Source organism: Oreochromis niloticus, linkage group LG3 (assembly GCF_001858045.2).
Source record: "Oreochromis niloticus isolate F11D_XX linkage group LG3, O_niloticus_UMD_NMBU, whole genome shotgun sequence".
NCBI lineage: Eukaryota > Metazoa > Chordata > Actinopteri > Cichliformes > Cichlidae > Oreochromis > Oreochromis niloticus.
Window position 1 is genome coordinate 50981508 of NC_031967.2, and position 21981 is coordinate 51003488.

General features: G+C 39.7%; 2 protein-coding genes across 4 annotated transcripts in view; both read left to right on the forward strand.

Annotated features, from left to right (window-relative positions):
* The window catches only part of LOC112845982 (NXPE family member 3-like), a 37597-nt gene extending 35613 nt beyond the window's left edge, over positions 1-1984 (forward strand). The window contains exon 6 of the mRNA XM_025905150.1: positions 52-1984. Coding sequence (XP_025760935.1) covers positions 52-605 — 554 coding nt within the window. The 3' untranslated portion in view covers positions 606-1984. The remainder of the gene's footprint in view (positions 1-51) is intronic.
* Positions 1985-15560: 13576 nt separating this feature from the next.
* LOC102082963 (NXPE family member 3) overlaps positions 15561-21981 on the forward strand; it is a 35215-nt gene continuing 28794 nt past the window's right edge. For all 3 annotated transcript variants that reach the window (XM_019360261.2, XM_019360262.2, XM_025905930.1), the window contains exon 1: positions 15561-15794. In XM_019360261.2, the coding sequence (XP_019215806.1) occupies positions 15744-15794 (51 nt within the window). In that variant the 5' untranslated portion in view covers positions 15561-15743. The remainder of the gene's footprint in view (positions 15795-21981) is intronic.

Genomic DNA, 21981 nt, shown 5'->3' on the forward strand with positions numbered 1-21981 from the left:
ATTCACACTATTTTCTTTATGTAGTTTAACTTCCCCTTCAAATTCTTTTAGATCTAAAGGAGTTTAACCTGCATAACCACAAATCAATCGGACCTTTAATGGCTCTGGACTATGCAAATAACATCCTTGTGAGGTATCGCACCCACGGCCCTCCTCTACGTACTGTCAGCGTCCCATCCATGGAGCTGCATTATATTGCCAATGAACTGGACAATGTGGTTGGAGGCAGTAACACTGTAGTAGTTTTTGGCATCTGGGCACACTTTGACAATTTCCCTATTGGGTTCTACATCCGTCGACTGATGTCCATCCGCAGTGCAGTGGTACGGCTACTGTCCAGGGCTCCGGGCACAGTGGTTGTCATTCGGACTGGAAATCCCAAACCTTATACAATTCTTGGTGCATTTGTCAACAGCGACTGGTACACTTTTCAGCGGCTAAAGGCACTCAAGGCTATATTCAAAGGATTGAATGTCCATCTGGTGGATGCCTGGGAGATGGTTCTGGCCCACCACCTGCCACACAGCATGCACCCACAACCTCCAATTATCAAGAACATGATTAATGTTCTGTTGTCATACATATGTTCTCCCAAGGGTGGATAGATGTGTTTCAGTACTCCATGTATAAACATATTCAATCCTCATCTAATCTATCTACTTCACTCTTCACAGTGCAGTTTATGAAGACTGCTCCGGTTTTCACAGTTCCACTGTGATGTCAACTCTTGGCTTCTCCTTAGACTTCAATTGGGGCTTTTATATTAATGCTTTTATATTTACTGAGGGAAAAACAATTCTGTTATCCCTTTTGTATTTTCTGTTTCTTTCAGTATTCATAATATTAAATCAAAATCCATTTCAAAAATTCAGTTTTACTTTTTAGTTATTACACCAAACATAAAATAGTAACATGAGGGGGTAAAAATGAAAAACAGCCAGCAAAGCTGACATGTTCCAGTGTGTTCCTAAGATGGGAAGAACCTAAAATATTATGCTGTCTCTAAATGTGATTTTATATAATTATGTGTTTCCATTGTGCTGGTCAACCAATTACATCACTCGGATTTGGTGCTTCACTGAATGTCCAACCCATTTTTCCTTTTTATATGCCTCGTTGTCAGTGTGAAGAGAGGCCGGTAAGGAAGCGGGCCAAAGTTATTCTCCAAATCTGTGTCACAGCTTATCGATCCCCCCACCAGCCATACATGGCTGCCATTCTCTGTGCCTAGTTCTGCTGCAGGTTTCTTCCTGTTAAAAGAGGGATTTTCTTTCCCACTATTACCAAATGCTCATTCGTAGAAGCCATTTAATTGTTGAGATTTCTCACTGTTTATTATTGTAGGGTATTTACCTTACAATATAAAGCACCTTGAGGTGACTGATCTTATGATTTGTAACTATTTATCCTCCTTGTTTGATACTAAGTGTGCATCTTGTCTAGGCTAAGCAAACAAAACTGCTGGATAACAGGATCAGTGGGAATTTAACAGGCTGTGAACAATCAACATAACTCTATTGTTTTAAGTCCATCCAGCTGATTATTATGGTTGACTGCCAGCCCTGAATTTATTTCTTGATTTTGCAAAATTTTGTAATTCTGTGTCTGAGAATGCCTCACACACTTTCTTCTTTTGTTTCCACATTGCAGACTGTTTGGAAACCAAAGGTTTTTTTTCCTCCCTGTTCACTGAACTTAGCTGGAGTGAACTGGTGATTAATAAAGATTTTTTTTTTTTCTTTTCTAAGTATACTGAAGTATCTGGGACATGATTTGTTGAGACTTAAGTGTGAAGTAGTTTTTCCTTTCTTCTTGCATTGTGCTTGCTAATTTGTGTCTGAAAGGTGTTTGGAAAATGTCATGTGACTATGTGGTGCATGAATTATTTGGAGAGGTTGTTCTGAGTTGATTATTTTTTTTAAATCATTTTCATAATATACACATAGATACTGATTATTGTTACATTAGCTTGCCAATTATGTCCAGAAGTGAAGTTAAATAAATAAAACTGCTTTGAAAAAAAATATTTTTCTCTTTGTTTTTGTGAGGTACCACTAGGGCTGTTCGATATAACGATATATATCGGATGACGATATAAAAACGTCTATCGTTTCATTTTACGCTATCGTTTGTTTCGTGGTGTCGCAAAATAAACTGTTTACAGCAATATTTTTTCATTGTCCGCTTGTTTATTTTCCACATAAACCTTTCACAATAAAGCTCAAGATCCTGTTGAGACTTTTCAAAATAAACTGAATCACGTGAAAGATGCAGAGTATTTACGGATGAGAAGCAAAAAAGAGCTGTCAGGTGCTAAAAAATAAACCTTAGACTCAAACATTAGAACAGGCTTTTCCCCGCAGCACGCTGTGTAATAAATACTCACAAAGAAAACGGCGGCCGTTACAACCTATGTCTAAAAATGTAACGTTTCATGCATCTGTTAAAACACTCGACTCCAGGTACGCGACGCCCAGCTGGAAACACTTCACGCAAGTCGAGCTGCCTGAGATTCACAGAATTTACAGAAAATGTTACATTTTTGTGATTTATATCGTTATCGACGATAGATGTCTTAATATCGGGATATGAGATTTTGGTCATATCGCACAGCCCTAGGTACCACACAGGAGCACCATTTTTGGAGTTATACTAACAATAAATGTACCTACTACCCACTCAAGGTAATACTTTGCTAAGCATGTCATGTGTTTAGTCCGTTGTAAAGTACATGTTAAATTATAATAAAATAATACAAAATAAGCATTTAATTAAAATAGAATTAAATGCCATATGTTCTCTTTGACCTTTTTTCCAAAGGGAAAATGCCACCACCACCCTCACCCTTGTTCTCAATCCTACCAGTGACTCCCATTCATAAAAATCTCCAGCTCTGGCTACTGGAGATACTAGAGCTACAGATGCCAAGAGAATAAATGTCCTCTCACTGTTGGCTATAATAATTCAATACTTTATATATACTTAATAATATATAATAAATAAACAAAATGTCCTAGTTGAAAGCACTCGACACTGAACGCATTTTTTGACTTTTTTCTTTGTTCATGTTAGTCCAAGTAAGTAAATCCTTCTTTGGGACCTCAGGATAGATCATATTAGGATAAATAGTAGGACTGTAAAATTTTAGATTTTCAGAAAAAAATAACTAGATCAGAAAAATAAGCATCTATGAAGTGAAACAGTTGGTGTGACAAACCTGGAAGCAGTTTTATATCAAATGAACAACCTAAAATATTATGTATTTGATGGATGTACATGCAGAATATTATTATTTTAAATTCATTAAAATTTGATGTGTTCTGAAAACAAGACAAAGGGATTATAATTAACAACCCAGTTTTGAGAAACACTCTCAGCTTATGTATCTTTTATTCATAAGGAGAAACAGGAAACTGGACGACTGCAGAGCCTAGGGCAGCAAACATGCTAGGACCGCCCCTGTTTGCTGCACTCTGCACATTCCTGATTTTGGTCCAGTACAGTTTTTATGCCTTAATTAAGGAAATTAATTTTTTCAACCTGAAATTTAAACTTTAGTCACCATCTTTGCAATTAAATAACTTTACGTTTGTGTTCAGGATATTTATAAAATCCACTTATTTTACAATAATAATTTATAATTATATGATAATATCTACCAGAGGCCTGGGAGCTTGAGGGTCCTGCGCAGTCGCTTAGCTGTTCCTGTTACCTTCACCCTCCACATCTTCTCCAGCTCTTCGCTGAGGCCTTTTTATTTCTCCAGCTTCTTGTGTTCCTTCTTCCTGATGTTGCTGTCGTTCAGAACCGCTCCGTCTATCACTACGGCCGTCTTCTTCTGTCAGTTGTGTAAATACTGAGGAATGGTGACATTCCTCAGTATTTACACAACTCAGAGCCATGGGGGCCATTTCACCAGAGAACTCTGATTATCATCAAAGTCAGACTGACGACAAATTCAGACTAAAACTAAACCAGAGGAGAATCAGACTGTGGGAACTGAAGTCTTTACCTGATTTGCAAGCAGCTTTATGAATGTTTGTCATGAAGTTCATGCAAGGCAGTGCTATCCTCTGTGATGAAATGAGTGATTCTGTCTGTGAGTCCACATTTAACAGAGTCGCGACACACTGACTAAGAATCAGTCAACATTCTTTAGTATGATCTCTTTTTGCCTGTATGGTGTTCATCACAGCAGAAACAGACGCCCCCTGCTGTCTGTGTGTGTAAATCAACGCTCAACTATTTTTAAAAATCGTTATTAAACATATAAATCTCATTTTCTAGCATAGATAAAGTATATCTTGCTTACATTAAAGGGCGGTAAATCAATTCACAGTGCTGTAAAAAGTGTTTAGCCTCCTCCTGGTTTCTCAGTTTGCTGCATATTGTGCAAAGCAGAGTGGGTAAAATTCCTCCACAGTGATGTGAAAGACTCATCAACAGTTATTACTAATGTTTGAATGCCCCTGCCAGTAGTACCAGGTTTGGGGGAGGATTACTTCTTCACGTGATCCCAGGAAGGTTAGGATCATTTTTTTCCCCTTAACAACTGAAATCATCATTTCAAAGCTGCATTTTCTATTTCCTTGGATTATACCAGGGGCGATTCTAGGATCAGCGCTTTGGGGGTGCTGAGCACCCAGAGAGCTGCCCAGCCAGGCAAGATAAACTTTACACGTCACGATGAGACTTCTTCCCTGTCTCTGTCAGTCCCTGCATCCCTAAATGTCTCCAGTTGTCCCGAGTTCCCTCTGACTGTCTCCTTGGTGCATTTAAACCTCTGTTCCTCCCTGTCCTCATCGTCTGTTGTCTTCATCTCCATTATCAATCATCATAATTTTACCATCTCTGTGCAAGTCTGCAAATCTCTTTATTAAATCAGAAGATTCTTGAATTCATCAAGTCTCTCTGTGCCTGGGTCCTCGTCGCAAAACATGACATCACTGTTTTGTACATTTTAACATAATCCCCACATTTGTGAAAGAAAAGCAAAACACTTTTTTGAAAAGTCTGTAACAAAACCATTAAATCTGATAAAGGTTATTTAAATGCTGCTAAAGAAGAATGGATTGGAATAAAAAAAAACATATCTTAACGTTAATTACTGCGGGAGAATAATGAATGATGCTCATAGTGAGTAAAAAGTAACCTCAGTGCATTTTTTGGACAGAGATACACTTCAAATGTGTGTGTACAGGGAGTGCAGAATTATTAGGCAAATGAGTATTTTGTCCACATCATCCTCTTCATGCATGTTGTCTTACTCCAAGCTGTATAGGCTCGAAAGCCCACTACCAATTAAGCATATTAGGTGATGTGCATCTCTGTAATGAGAAGGGGTGTGGTCTAATGACATCAACACCCTATATCAGGTGTGCATAATTATTAGGCAACTTCCTTTCCTTTGGCAAAATGGGTCAAAAGAAGGACTTGCCAGGCTCAGAAAAGTCAAAAATAGTGAGATATCTTGCAGAGGGATGCAGCAGTCTTAAAATTGCAAAGCTTCTGAAGCGTGATCATCGAACAATCAAGCGTTTCATTCAAAATAGTCAACAGGGTCGCAAGAAGCGTGTGGAAAAACCAAGGCGCAAAATAACTGCCCATGAACTGAGAAAAGTCAAGCGTGCAGCTGCCAAGATGCCACTTGCCACCAGTTTGGCCATATTTCAGAGCTGCAACATCACTGGAGTGCCCAAAAGCACAAGGTGTGCAATACTCAGAGACATGGCCGAGGTAAGAAAGGCTGAAAGACGACCACCACTGAACAAGACACACAAGCTGAAACGTCAAGACTGGGCCAAGAAATATCTCAAGACTGATTTTTCTAAGGTTTTATGGACTGATGAAATGAGAGTGAGTCTTGATGGGCCAGATGGATGGGCCCGTGGCTGGATTGGTAAAGGGCAGAGAGCTCCAGTCCGACTCAGACGCCAGCAAGGTGGAGGTGGAGTACTGGTTTGGGCTGGTATCATCAAAGATGAGCTTGTGGGGCCTTTTCGGGTTGAGGATGGAGTCAAGCTCAACTCCCAGTCCTACTGCCAGTTTCTGGAAGACACCTTCTTCAAGCAGTGGTACAGGAAGAAGTCTGCATCCTTCAAGAAAAACATGATTTTCATGCAGGACAATGCTCCATCACACGCGTCCAAGTACTCCACAGCGTGGCTGGCAAGAAAGGGTATAAAACAGGGGTCCCCAATCCCAGTCCACGAGGGCCGGTGTCCCTGCAGGTTTTAGATGTGTCCTTGATCCATCACAGCTGATTTAAAAGGATAAATTACCTTCTCAACATGTCCTGAAGTTCTCCAGAGGCCTGGTAATGAACTAATCATGTGATTCAGGTGTGTTGACCCAGGGTGAGATCTAAAACCTGCAGGGACACCGGCCCTCGTGGACTGGGATTGGGGACCCCTGGTATAAAAGAAGAAAAACTAATGACATGGCCTCCTTGTTCACCTGATCTGAACCCCATTGAGAAACTGTGGTCCATCATCAAATGTGAGATTTACAAGGAGGGAAAACAGTACACCTCTCTGAACAGTGTCTGGGAGGCTGTGGTTGCTGCTGCACGCAATGTTGATGGTGAACAGATCAAAACACTGACAGAATCCATGGATGGCAGGCTTTTGAGTGTCCTTGCAAAGAAAGGTGGCTATATTGGTCGCTGATTTGTTTTTGTTTTGTTTTTGAATGTCAGAAATGTATATTTGTGAATGTGGAGATGTTATATTGGTTTCACTGGTAAAAATAAATAATTGAAATGGGTATATATTTGTTTTTTGTTAAGTTGATAATAATTATGCACAGTAATAGTCACCTGCACACACAGATATCCCCCTAAAATAGCTAAAACTAAAAAAGAACTACAAACTACTTCCAAAAACATTCAGCTTTGATATTAATGAGTTTTTTGGGTTCATTGAGAACATGGTTGTTGTTCAATAATAAAATTATTCCTCAAAAATACAACTTGCCTAATAATTCTGCACTCCCTGTACTGTGTATTGTCCTGTGATGATTCATGATCTAGATCTTTGAATACAGTAATTTTTATATTCCTGAACAAGGTTTTAATAGTTTTGCAATTTTCATTAGTTTTTATTTTTATTTAGTTTTGACTTCAGATTTTCAATTCTATATCAGTTTTAATTAGTTTTTACCATTTGTTTGGTAGTTTAGTTTAGTTTTTATTTTTTGAAAATCCTTCGTTTCAGTTTAGTTTTTATTAGTTATAGTTATAGTTTTAGTCTTGTTTGCAATACGAGCTACATACTAGGGGCAAGACTGTTAAAAAAATGGAAATAATTAAGTGTAACAAAATCCCAGTTTCATCATATCCATCCATCCATCCTCTTCCACTTATTCTTGGATAGGTTGCTATTCCAGCTACCATACCCTGGTGCACCCTGGACAGGTCACCAGTCTGTCGCAGGGCTAACACATAGAGACAGACAACCCACATTTCCCCCTATGGGGAACCTATGGGTTCTTTTTTTAAAAATATTAATTTAGGGCAGATGAACAAACAATGATACCAGGCAACTATAAAAGATATATGGCTTTAATATTTAGTAGACAGATTTACAACAGCATCTGAAAAGCAGGTAGTGTAGATAAACAGAGCTTAGCCAACTCTAAAGTAACTTGGATGAAATTTAAGTTAAACATTAGGAAGCCCAACATTCAATGCTGGTATTACAGTTGTGACAAAACACTGCAACTGACTAGCAATACAATAACACAACACAAAAGCCAAGCCATCATGAGTAACTTTTAAGTGTTTAGTTATACATTAGTAAAATATTTTTAAAAAAGCAAAAAAAAGCACTGAACTGAACTGCAAGTGTGCATGTGGGTGAAAAAGGAGAGGTACATCAGGGTACATCAGTCAAGTAACAATTTTTTGTTGATCTTAAGGAAAACTCGCTGCTCCAGAGATGTGGTTGTTCTGTTTCTCAGCCCAGATGACAGGAGTCCACACACAGAAAAGATGCGTTCCACAAATGCTTGTGAAGCAGGGGCACTAACAAGATCTAGAGCTACAGGGGCAAGTTTTGGATAGACAGCCTGTCTTGCTTTCCAGAAATGCAGCAGTGTCTCATTAAACACACCCTGTTTGACCTCAGTGATGTACTTCTCCATCTCAGTAAACAGACCATCTTGATTTACATATGACAAGTTGAGCTCTATACGAGATGCAAGGAAGCGGTATTTCTGAAGGACACTAGGAGGGACCCCTGTTACAGTTTCAGTGGGCTCTGCAGTGTTAACATCATCCTGAGAAGTAGTGCCTGGGTTATACTGAGCTGCCAGGTTCTGCACAAAGGACTTTGCTGCTTTCATCAGCGATGCTGTATCTGGTGACTGAAGCATCAGTGAAACATTTGGATCCAGGAGGCAGGCTCCTGCTGGTGTAGCATCAAACTGTGTGGAATCAGGATTAAGAATACCAGCAAACCGTTTCCTTAAAGACTTCAGAAGCACTTGAGCTAAAGGATTCCTAAAAGGACTCGTCAGCAGATGTGCCTCAAGGTTGAGCAGACATGGCACTACTTGTGAGAGTGACTGGCTGTCACTCTGAAGCTGGTCTGTATGAATGGCAAAGGGTTCAAACAGCTTGACAAGGTTCTCCAGCTTGGCCCAATCACTTGTGAGAAGTGTATCCATCTTCAGCTGCTCAAGCAGTTGGTTTAGTTCAGCTCGGGTTTCTAGCAGTCATCTCAACATGTCAAAAGTACTGTTCCAACGAGTGGTACAATCCCGGATCAGAGTTTTGCCACACCTTTTGATCATTTCTTCATTTGCCACTGATGATTTTCTTACAGCATGCACCAGTTTTCTTGCTTTAGTTATGACTGAATCAGCAGTCGGGTGTTTCATGGCATCTTTGATTGTGAGCTGGAGAGTGTGTGCTAGGCACGGCATTCTGTGGAACTTGCTGCTCTCCCCATATTCTTGCAGCTCAAGGTCTTAAAAAAACAAAACAGACAGTTATAAAACGTGTAAACATTATAAACATAGAAGCAATAGTCTAAAAATGTTGTTATATTTCCACTTGAGGTATGTATTTGATTTAATAAAAACTATTTCGTAAACTATGGACATTAGCTCTGTGCTGCAGGTCTCTTAAGTAAGCAGACCTGTTTCAATACATTTTACTTCTTAATAGTGTTATCCCCATAGCCATGAGTAGGATCACAGCAGAAGCACTGATTAAAGCTTTTACTGGGGATTGTGAGTCAAATGATGTGGGCAGCCTTTTATGTGAATAAAGCATAAACAGCATTGCAATTATTTAGTTTAAATAAAAAAAGTTGGGGAACTTTCGTTTACAAAAACATAGTGAATCTTTACCAGCTACAGCTAGTTTCCATTTCCAGCCTTTCTGCAACATATATGCTGTCTGCAATATAGCTACAGAGGAAGAGGAAGTAGGAAGTAGATTTCATCCATATATTCACATGCATCAGAAAATTTACTAGGAAACTAACATTATAGCTGCAAATGCTGTTGATTAATGCAACGGTTTACATGAGTAAAAAGAAAAAGAATTGACAATGTGTTTGCTCCTATAAAAACAGTCACCAAAATCTCCACGTTCCTCACACTCCGTGTCTGACTCCTCCGACTCAGACTCCATCCACATTTCATCTTGGCCCTCTCCAGCAGCTCTTTGCTCATCCCGAGAACCGTTGGTATCATCAGTTCGCCTGCGATTCTGAAGAAGCCGTACAGCCTTGACGATGTTGGCCCCGTTATCGGTTACAACGAGCAGCACCTTCTCTTTCCCTACAGCCCACTCTTCTAATGTCTGATCAATGCAGCGGGCAATGGCCTCACCAGTATGTGGGTGCTCCAGTCGGTGCAGGTTAAGCAAAGCATGGTGGACCTGGCCTCCAGGTGTGTGGTAAAAACAAGCTGACACACCCATGAAAGATGCTGTTAATCCCCTTTTGCTCCAGCCATCTACACACAGTGTTAGCTTCCTCACTTCTTTTATTAGTTCTTTCAGTTTCTGCTTTGCTATATCCATCTTGGTCCCAATGAGACAATTAACTCTTGCAGCTCCTGGTGTTCGGAATTTTGGTTCAAGTGAATTGCTAAAGTTTTTGAAGGCATTTGACTCACACAGTTGTGTAGATATCCCAGTCTCAATAAACATATTCACCAACGCTTCCTCTTGCTTGTGATGTTCCTGCGATTTGACCAACCAGCAGCCATCGGGTCGCCGTTGGAAGCACTGCATTAATGTTTTTTGTGGGGTTGTCTCAGCATGCATCACGCTGCCTTGCCTGGGGTTAGCTTCTGTTTCTGGGCATGAGGCTTGGGCATTCTCCCTTACCTTCTCAAGGTAAGCTAGGTTAGCCTTCTTGTGCAAACTTTTCAAGTGCAATTTAAGGTTTGTGGGATTTTTCCCCTTTAAAAATGTCCCACATATTTTATCTCTTTCCATTACAAGACACTTGCTTTTATCTAAAACACTATCATATTCGAAGTAATCCCAAATTGGACTCTGGCGCTTTCTCCCGACTTTTGTTGACATGATGCTACGCGTGGACGGAGCGGCAACACAGACGACCCGACTGAGGTACTTGCCACCTGCTGGCATAATGAGGCACAGCAAGAACATAACCTGGAAACTACACTTCATTCTCACCCTAGACACATACACATCAATGAAAACTAAACACATTTTCTCTATAAATTCAGTTAATTTTAGTTAGTTTTGTGAACGGTCATTTCAGTTTTAGTTAGTTTTCCTTTTTTTGCAAAGTCTCGTTTTTATTTTTATTTCCGTTAACGAAAATGTTTTTTATTCGTTATTTCGTTAGTTTTCGTTAACGATAATAACCTTGTTCCTGAATGACTTAAGAAAATAGAGCAATATTTAAAAGTTGGCTTAAGAAAAAACGCCCTGCATTGCAGTATAATGTTTGAATTCTTTAATGTAAAATACAATTAAATGAATTAAGTAATGATATCAATAAAATATGACAATTTTATTTATTACAGAAAATCTAAAAATCACCTACAGTAATCTATGAATGTCAGAAAAATCAAATATAGCAGTTTAAAACGAACAGTGTAGGCATCTCCTCTGTGCAGCCAGGCTTCAAAATCCTGCCAGGCTGCCCCAGTCTCACTGTGGCTGGGAGGGAGGGAAGGTGGACCAGAGGATTGCCCACACAACAAATAAATGTTCAACAGATTCTTCCTTGTTTCTGAGAGAGCAACACAGACTAAAGGTTGCTTTTTTTTAAAAAAAGAAAAAAAAAAAGAAAAACCTAATTACAGCAATAATGACAGTTAAGCCAGTTTATTTGTGCCTCTATTTTGAAATACTATTTACAAAAATGTTATTGATTTTGGTTTGTTATGATCTTTAAACTTTTTCAAAAGTATATTATTATATTTTTGGACAAATCTTTCGATGAAACATACATTTTTTTGAGCTTTTATCATGTTTCAGCCGGTGCATTTATCAGGGTGGGTCTGGGTCTGGGTTGATAAATGCACTGGCTGATAACTGCACATTTCTGGCCAGAAATGTTTCAGCAGTGTTACATATGTACTACATACTTGCTTTTTGTTACTAGCTGATACCCTACATTTGTATAGACATTAGATGGTGTGAGGCTGGGGAGTTGAGTGGAGTGAGTAGGTGGGAGTTGAATGGGGGGTTACGGTGGGAGGTTGTTAGGTTTCTTTTCTTTTTTTTCTTTTTTTTTTGTTAAGAGAGACACAGTTCTGTGTCTTCTCCAAGCTTCACATGTAAAATCCAACAGTGTGAAGCACATAGAAGCCAGAAACTGTAATGCCACAGATCAGAGAGGCTTCATCATCACCATCTTCATCGCCGTACAATCAGAGCGTGAGACTTCACATCTGGAGCACAGGAGAGATTCTGTGATAAGTCTCCCTTCTAGCTTGTCCCACAGCAGTCGGTGAGATTTGCTCACAACAAAAAGGGTTAATGACATTATTTCCATGAAAACATGTATTAATTCTTTGTAAAGTGTTTAAATTGTGTTTTCACTTGACCTTAGGAGTGTTATTTTGAGTGTATTTTAATGTCTGTACTCAGGTGTTTCCCTCTGTGATCCATCCCCTTCAGAGCTGAGACACTCAGGACTGAACAGACTGCACAGTTTCTGTGACTGAGCCTACAAAACACCTTCTTTGAAACCACTCATGATAGAAGGGCTTATATTTGCAGCAGCACTACTAAAGGTATTCAGTTTATTACAGGATGTGTTTGTTTCTTAGGACCAGCTCTAAGTGCACACTACCTAACATATACACCTTTCTGTTCCTTACAAACCAACTACTCTGGATCATATGGCCAGTTGGCAGGAATGTTGCTGCAGGAAAACATCCCTGGAGATCACCATCATTGTCAGACTGACTGTGCCTCCTCTGTGCAGTGTCAAGATCCTCCCTAAATGAGTGTGTAAGTTAACCTTTTCATTATTTTATTCCCTTTGACAAGACAAGTATCACTGATATTTACATTTACAACTACACATTGTCCGGAGTGGTAAAATATTATGCTGCTATTATTTGCTGCTATTTTTTATGATCATTATTACTATTCCATTAATTATTAATATTGATATTGCATTTAGATGTTTAAACATATTGGCACCCAATTAAGCTTTTATTACAGGTCCAAGAAGAACCACTTTAAACTGTTGAGTTGAATTTATAATTTTAAAGGCTTTTGAATGTTTTTATATTCTTACACTGAAGTTTTCAGTGGGTGAGAAACTGAGCTGCAGGGACAGGAAATATACTCTGTGCCAAAATGAGACAGGAAACACTTCTGCAAGGCTTGCTGAAGTGAAACTGAAAGCAGTCTGAGTTGGTTTGTCATTTTATTATGCATTTATATTTTTGATTAAGCTTTGATTAAGCTTTAAGTAGTTGTATTAGATTGAAACATTTGTTTTATACATTTTATATATTTTACATGTAAGTCAAGATTATTACACACATAGTTTCAGTTGTGTACGTGCTGGCCTTCTGTCTGGTGGAAAGGTTACAAGGTTTAGCTGATGAAGTGAAGGGTGAAATAAAGGACAGCACACACACACACACACAGTATTAGACTCATTTATATAGGTAAGAGTTTAATCATGCGACTGCAAAATTGTGCCTGCCTATGTGAAAGTTTGTGCAGAACGTGGACCTGATGTTCCAGAAGATAAGCCTGGGCAGGATGGTGACAGGAAGCACCTGGGTTCGAGCCGAAGACAATGTTCTTTTTTAAACTATGTTAAAAGTTGTCAACGGAACGGTTGTGGTTTTGGATTGACGTATGCTGTATTGAGTCTGCTTGGCAACAGAAACCCTATAAAGTCTTTGTTCTGACTATTGTAAGACAGTTCAACACTGAATCTGCACAAGTGTTGGACTCCACATGTGTATTCATTAAAATGTCGTCTAATTGCACCCGGCCGGATCAGTGGTTATTATTTTTGGATTCCTCCTCAATATCTGAACCCTTAACAACATGTTCCTGTTTTCTGATCTTCTTTTAAAGTCCTCAGCCATCCTGCTTCTGTGCTGCTTGCCACACATCAAACACTGGCCGGATGACAGGGAGGATCCACTCTGAAGTCACTGGACATGATGAGGATCATATGGGACTTTATAGTTTGATAGAAACATTGTACTCTTTGATTACAGGTTTTAAATGGACATAATGACTGCCTCTCTCTGATCAACAGGCTAAAGGATTGTTTTGATTGTTAGAGCTCTGTACAATGTATGCCTATTTAATATTTCATCACAGAGCAAACCATCCATCCATCCATCCATTCGCTTCCGCTTATCCTTTCCAGGGTCGCAGGGGGCGCTGGAGCCTATCCCAGCTGTCATAGGGCAAGAGGCGGGGTACACCCTGGACAGGTCGCCAGTCTGTCGCAGGGCCAACACACAGGGACAGACAACCATTCACACTCACATTCACTCCTAGTGACAATTTCGATTATCCAATTAACCTATCCCCACAAGCTGCATGTCTTTGGACAGTGGGAGGAAGCCGGAGTACCCGGAGAGAACCCACGCAAACACGGGGAGAACATGCAAACTCCACACAGAAAGACCCCGACCTGATGGTGGAATTGATCTCAGGACCTTCTTGCTGTGCGGCAACAGTGCTAACCACTGTGCCACCGTGCTGCCAAGAGCCACCGTGCTGCCCAGAGCAAACCTTTTATTTATTTATTTATTCAACATATTTTTATTTTGTTTTAATGTTGAATTAACTGTGTGGATTGTTTTAAGTGGGCACTCGGGATGTCATATGACCAGAAATGTGGTAACTGGAATTCTACAGTATGTAAAAAAAATCTGCTAAGAACGAAACACAGACAAAAAACCCCAAGAGAACTCAAATTCATTCCATGTAATCCAATCTAAAACATTTTAAACTGCTGAACAGCAACACAAACAGTGTTAAATATTTGTGTCCTTAAGAGTTCAGATAGATAAAGCCTTGTGTATAATAATTAGTCATAAACACAACTCAAAGTCAGGGACTAACTAAATTTGTGACTTTGTGTCTGAGCCCAGGTTAAAACACTGTGTAAAAAAGCATTTAGTGGCTGAACAATGCTGTAAACTAATGATACTTGTTTATCCATGTTCACAAAAAGGACTAATGTGTTTATTTGATTATTTGTATGTGTTAAACTGTGTCACCACCTTGGACTTTCATTTGAATTTACTCAAAAATCACGATACAGTTCTCTTTTACCACTGTGTGGATTTTATGTTTACTTAAAACATAAAATAAAAAGAGTAATAAATAAAAAGATATGTAATATACTTACATATCTATATTATTGCTAATATATATTGTAATATATCTATATCACGCCTAAAGCACTTCTGGATGGATGCAAACTGCATTTCGTTGCAGTGTACCTGTGCATGTGCAATGACAATAAAGTTGAATTCTATTCTATTCTATTCTATTCTAAAAAGATGTGTAGAAAATGCACTTTCTAGTTACAACAACAATACTGTGAATGCTTTTCAAGCATTCACACTAATAACGTTCATAGTCCCCACTGCTCACGGACCCTGAGTCCCCAGAGCCGGGTCCGTGACATAGACTATGACACAGTAAGCGAAGAAAAACAAATGTTTATATCTACTGTTGTAATAATTTGGCACAGTCATGGTAAAAAGACAGTAAACGGTCTGCCAAACAACACACACCACAAATCTCTGAATAAATCTCTGCTATTCCTTGAATTTTTCCTTGTTTAACCTTATAGGCATTACTGCACATCGTTGTTTGGTTCATCTCGAGGTTAAGTTACAGCCTAATCTATCCACATTAAAAACCAACATCTTCCTGAAATTCTTACTTCTCGTCATGTAAGTTGGTAACTTAGTTATAACACCCTCCAAACACATATTTGTTTTGATTGCTAAAATCTGGGTTCTCTCCAGATGCCCTTCAACAACCCCTCCCCCCTCCTCTTCATCATCAGCTGGATCAATCATCTTGTGTACTTATGTGTCCACACAGACAAGCTGATGATTGATTGGGGACGACATCGGTGGGCAGAAGAGACCGCACGTTGCTCCCTAATAGAGAGAATAACTCTCTGTAGCTGCAGCTTATTTCGAGACATTTATGCCTTAAAAAATTGCCTGTTTAAACATTTCTGAAGGGACCAAAACGAGAGGATTTTTACCGTTTCATCGTTATCATTACATTTGCCAGGATGATATCTGCCGTTTCCCTGTTATTTCATCTCTTCATTCAGTTTGAAATGGTGAGTTAGCCTCTCTTTTATCAGTTTTGTTGATCTGTTGATTAGAGTTGCACTACATGGCTAATAAGGCCAGTATTCAGTACTGTGTTGCGTAATAACTGTAACTGGGATTTAGCAAATTTACAGAATTGATTAAAGTATAGCAATTGTGCTATACTTTTAGTTCTGTTGTAACATCACTTTTGTTAAAAGAATTTGGCCAAAACTGTTGAACAGTTTTGTAAAATCACTTAGATCTCAATACATATTTCTAAAAATAACATTTGAGATTGGGCTTTAGGGGAATTATAGCCGCCACTGTGGCAAATGTAATCAATCAACGTGACTGAGTTTGATAAACTCTTACCGCATGAATCAAACAGGCACCTCAAGCCTCCCGAGTACTATTAATCATATGCCCATATATGATTTATTTACCTTTACCAACAGTATCCTGATGTTCTAGACCCAAAAAGTGCTCAAATTTGATTAAAATCATGGAGTGATCAGGTAGCCTGATTAGGGAGTTGTTGTTTTGACCTTCTGCCCACCTGAAGCAACATACTTCCACCAATGCAGCTGCGTGTGTTGCTTTAAAAAGCTGCAGAACATGTTTAAGCCTTATAACAGAGGTCACAGGCTAGTATTAACAATAGATGTAAATAAATAAAGCGATTTAATGTGAAATGTGACTAAAATTACATAACTAAATTGAATATCTTCTTTAATTTTATAATTATATTCATTACTACCAAACACACAGTTTAATGAACTTTACACCTAGCAGCTCTAAACATATGAAGTCTTACGTGGGATTAATGAAATTCAAATTATAAGTAGGCTACTGTAGCTTTAAAACTGCAATAAAATAAAATAAAATAAATAACAGAGAATTTAAAAATGAATAAACCATTTGTTGTATGAATTTTGACTACTATCCAGTTTCAGACTAAGCATTAAGCAAACAAATCTGTTCGCACACTGTTAAATTGATCCAGTTTCCATCCTGTTCTTGGTGATGTCTAGACAAAGCTTTCATCAAATTAAAAGGTTAAGTGGTAGACAGGCCATAGGGAGCTACTGGTGATGGACAGGAGAGCCAAAGGTTTGCCATCTTTACTGATTTCTACTCTCAGGTCCAGTAAGAGCTGACTGTTTTCAGTGAAGCGACCTCAGAAATATGGATAAGACTTCAGGTTTGGAAAGGTTGTGTGTGTTTAAGGGGCCAAACCAAATGAACTTTTATTGGCAGTCATGCAGTAGTAGTTTAAACAAACAACATAAATGGGGTTATAGTCCACAAAAGAAGGGCATGGATTAGTTACTGTGGGTTGTAGTGCGGGAGAAAACATTGAGATTAGCATAAAAAGTCTTATCTTATTTGACTTGTTACTTTTAAAAAAATAATTGATTTCACATATTGGATAATACTACTAATAATGGATCATGCCACCACTGGAGCTACCGGTAACTCTTTCACCAATCAGACGTAGCCATGCAGTCACATGACCAGATATAAAATGGTGGGCCGAGCAGCCCAAGCCTTTCAGACTACAAAGACGGACAGACGAAACATAAAAAAAAAAAAAAACAATGGCAGAAGCAACCGTCTCCGCTAAAACTGAAGAGGACAAATACCCTTGGCCGCATATGCAAAGCATGTTTCGCTTTAAGGGAGTACAAAAGGACAGCTATATAATGCGGTGTCTTCTGTGTGAGCCAAAGCAAACTGACAAAAACTCAACATCTAACCTGAGGAAACATTTTGCGGTAAGTTTGCTCTAAATTTCTTTTTTAGCTGTGGTTAAGAGGATGTCAGTTTTACAGCGGCTGTGTCGAGCTTGATTCCTTGAGAGTCGGTGTACTGCAACTTTTTGATGTGTCCATAATCCAACACACATGAATTAAATGGCTGAATTGCCACTTCAGCATGCAGTCAAGTACTATGGAGTCTTGCTAATGACCCAATAATTTTATTTGGCATGTCACGGTGAGGACATGTTTAATAGTTTCAGAACACTGGCCCTCGAGGACTGGAGCTTGACACCCGTGGGTTATAGAATCACAGTCTTAGGCCTTGCCCATATTAGAAATTAGATGATTTAAAAAAAAAAAAAAAGCGCATATCCAGAATCACCCCCTTTCTACTAAAAACTACATTAGTAATTAAGCCGTTTTAATATTTTTCTTTTCTCCACAAGTGACTTTTTGTCCTGACTCTTGCTTCAGAGAAGTACAGTTATAAGGTGTAGAAGTTTATAAAGAAGAAAAGCTAAACTTTTTTTTTGAAGGAGAATCTATTGACTTGCACTGCTAAGCATTGCATAAGTTCTTGTTTTGACCTTTATCTGGATTTTTTTTTTTTTTTAGCAGAGACACATGTGATGTAGGCACGACTTTGTTTCTCTTCCCTTCCTGTCGTCTTCGGGTCAACACAACTTAAAGCACTGTCGGGAGACATCTCCCAAATAGAAGGCTGCCAAAGTAAAACAGAGACACAGTGAGACAATATAATCAATCACATGTACATGGGTGAATGTCTCTCATGAGAGTCACACAGTACTCTTCTTTATTGCAGGTTATATAGGACACAGCAGACGGAGGCAGTCTCCGCCTGTTCTCAGAATATAGATTGCAAATGCATATCTTGCTAAAGAATATAGATTGCTTAACAGACAAATTCATATCTTGCTAAAACGTTCTGTTCATACTATACTAAACATCTGCTTAAGTGGAACTTTCCGTTCCTCTTTACACAGAAACTTGTCTTCACAGGCATTTGATAAGCATAGGCAAGGCTTCATGTTTATCAGGGTGAATCATCATTCAGAGTTTACACAGTTACAAGCAAAGCATATTTGAATAATAAACAAAATCTTTTCACGTTTCCCTCCTGTTGTTTAACTTTCACACTAGTTAAAACACCTTTGGTTTATTATCTGTGCATGATTTCTTGCAGCGCATTTTTAATCAGCACGTCATACATTGGTGTATCACAGCATTTCAGTGTCAGGGGGATTATCATCATCTTCGTCCATGGGCAGTGTCAGGTATGCCTGCACATGAACTGCAACAACTTTATTAATCATTGATTGTGCACATGGCAAAATACAAGAAGTAAAACAACAGAGTAGGAGTAGAAGAACTCCTACAAAAACCAGTCCTTTTATTAAAAGAGATTTCCAGGAACCACTCAACAGCCAGGTAAGCCAATCTTCAGTGTTCGTGACATAGTCCTGTTGCTGAGCATCCCTGAGTTGTTTCAGCGTGCGTAAGGCGTCGGTCATGTTGGAAGAGTGAACATTATCTGGAATGTACGTACAGCATGTGTTGTTAAAGAGTATACAGAGTCCTCCTTTTTCAGCCAGAATCATGTCCAGTGCGACTCGGTGTTGCATCACAGTTATGCACAGGGCATCAATCTCTTCATTTTGTTGATTGTTGATTTTGCACGAGGCATTCAGGAACAGTCCAAAGCGGTAGTCCAAAGTTTCAATCCTTAACATGTTCTTTCCAGTGCCCACCCATGGAAACAGTGAGTGGAGGACCTTTTGTCCGGTGGTCCAAAGCTTAAATTCCTCTGGCACATCACTGCCATAGATGGGGTCATGTGGTTGCACTGCGGAGACGTCTCGTCGTCGTCTTGTGGTCTGAGAGCTATTTACAGCTGACATCCTGAAGGTGTGGTCTGAAATGAAGATTGGGGCACAGGTGCCCGTCCATCCGGGTGGCAGTATGAAGTAGGCACGTTGTCCACACAGCCAGGCCATTCCCTGCACCCAGTAGGTGCCGTTGCTGGGCGCGGACGTGTTTACAGGTGTGCCCTCTCCATTGGCAGCGGTTTGGTTACAGTTGGTGGTGTTGCCTAGGGGTCTGTTACCGTTGTCTTGTCGGTAGCACATGGAGTGGTTCTTCCCTGGGGTTTGGTCCAAGAACACTGGGAAGTGAATGGACGTGTTCCGATTTGTCACGTTGAAGTTGATCCAGAAGAGCCGGTCACACGTTCCGTTGTCAAGTCCAGCGTTTTCGACGGTGATTACCTCGTATCGGGGTGGTCCCTGAAAGATACTAAAGAAGGTTAAGTGAATAGATGATAGAGCTTGTCTCATCAATGATGATTTTCTTATGTTGATAGCCAATGCCCGCGAAGCTGGCAGCGCACTTGGCTTGTGTTTTATTCATGTAGTTTCCATAAAAAGTGGGATGTGTTGAAGTGCATGGCATGTGGGAGCAGACGTAACATGCAGTGTTATTAGGCTCTCCCTTAGTCCTGTCATGTAGGTAGCGGTACCATGCGTTATTCATCCATGGGTGGATGTGGTCTTGTGTCATGTCACGGAGGTGTGAATTGTCATGCGTCCATCTCGTCCGTAGATGGTGCTGTTCGTCTTCTGTACCATCCTCTAAAAACATGAGGAGTCCTGCTGAGAGTAGGAGGACAGCCACGAGGACAACAAGCGTCTTCATGGCGACCAAACACGCCTAGGTCCTCAGGTGAGTAGACTACTGGCAAGAAGCAGAGGGCGGGATATACCCAATCAGCCCTCCCTTCACCAGTCAGATCACCTGAGGGTAGGGGTGCCGGCGTCCATGAGTCTGGGCTGTCACTCACTTTCTTGCAGTGGCTTTGGTGAATCCAAGATGGTCTCTCTGCTATCTTACAGGCAGTTGGCGTGGTGACGAGCACTTGGTAGGGTCCTTCCCAACGGGGCGAGCTCCAATTCTTTCTGTGGAGAACTCGGATCAGGACCCAGTCGCCTGGTTTCAACCTGCAAGATACTGGAGAAGATTCGGAAGGCAATTTATTGTTTAAAACAATATCTTTGTTTTCCAGCAGTTTTGACATCCATTCTGCTAGTGTAGTTTCTCTGATTGATTTATCTAAAGGTTCACTTGTGATTGGCAGTGGAAATGGTCTGCCATGAATGATTTCAAAAGGTGTGAGTTTCTGAGAACCCTGTGTTAATCTCATCCACATTTTTACTAGGCCTATACACTCAGGCCATGGTCTCCCTGTTTCTTCCATACATGTTCTAAGTCTCTGTTTTATTGTGCCGTTAGTTCTTTCCACTAATCCTGCACTTTGCGGGTGATAAGCACAGTGATTTTTGATGCTGAATCCTAGTGCTTCAGAGACTTTGCTGATTACCTCATTGACAAAGTGTGTCCCATTATCTGATCTTATCAGAGTGGGGATGCCATATGTTGGAATAAAATGGTTACATAAGCATTTTGCTGAAGTTTCGAAATTTAGAGTGTAAAAGTGTTTTGGAGATTATATCTCCTATCCCTCCTGTTGACGCATGGAGAGTAACTCCATGTGTCACTAAGGCTGCTGTTTTGTGTAGAGATTTTGGAAGTATTGGTTTTCCTTCACAAATCATCAAGTCATCTCTTAGTTGCGCTCCGCATTTCAGCTTATAATGCGCTAAATTGACAGGTCAACAGAAATGCACGTTCAAAAGATTATCACAAAAGAGAATTTCCTCCCTACAGTAAATTACTTGTGTTGCATCAATCAAGGAGAAAGCATCTCACAATTTATTGTATTACCAACTAAATTTATTGTCTGATCACTGCTTGGTCATACCAGACTCTCTCTGTGTCTTTATTTTTCCTTCTCTGTTTTCACAAACGTTTCACCTATTGTCCTGCAAGCTGGAGAGTTAAATGTCAGTAGTGGGTAAATTCAGCAGTTGATAACAAAACTATTAAGTTTTTCCTGTTTTAATACCAATGTGAGATATAGAGGCGCATGTATAGTGTGTGCTCTAGTGTAAGCTGCTCTTCATTGCATGTATGTGTGTTAGTACGCTTGCATGCAGGGCCTCTGGGCCTGTCTCACCCAAAAGGGCATTTTCTTAACAGCTGCCTTTCACTCGCGTGTGTTAAGAAAGGCAAATGTGCTTGTAGCAGTTGTGAGATTATTATGCTGTCATATATTACATTATACCTGTAATCAAAATGAGTGAATCATGATACTGCTGTAGGCCACATCATACTTCTTGTGTAATCAGTATGTAGTTTTAGTTTGCATCACACTTCTGAGTTAAAAGAATGTGAAAATCATTAGATTTATTAGATAGGTTTGTATTATCCTATACTGCTGATTTACTGTGAGTGAGTTACACTGTTTCATGACATTTCATACTGCCGAGTTATGAAGAGAATATTGTATTCAGAGAGTAGGGGCCTCTCTCTTTTTTTT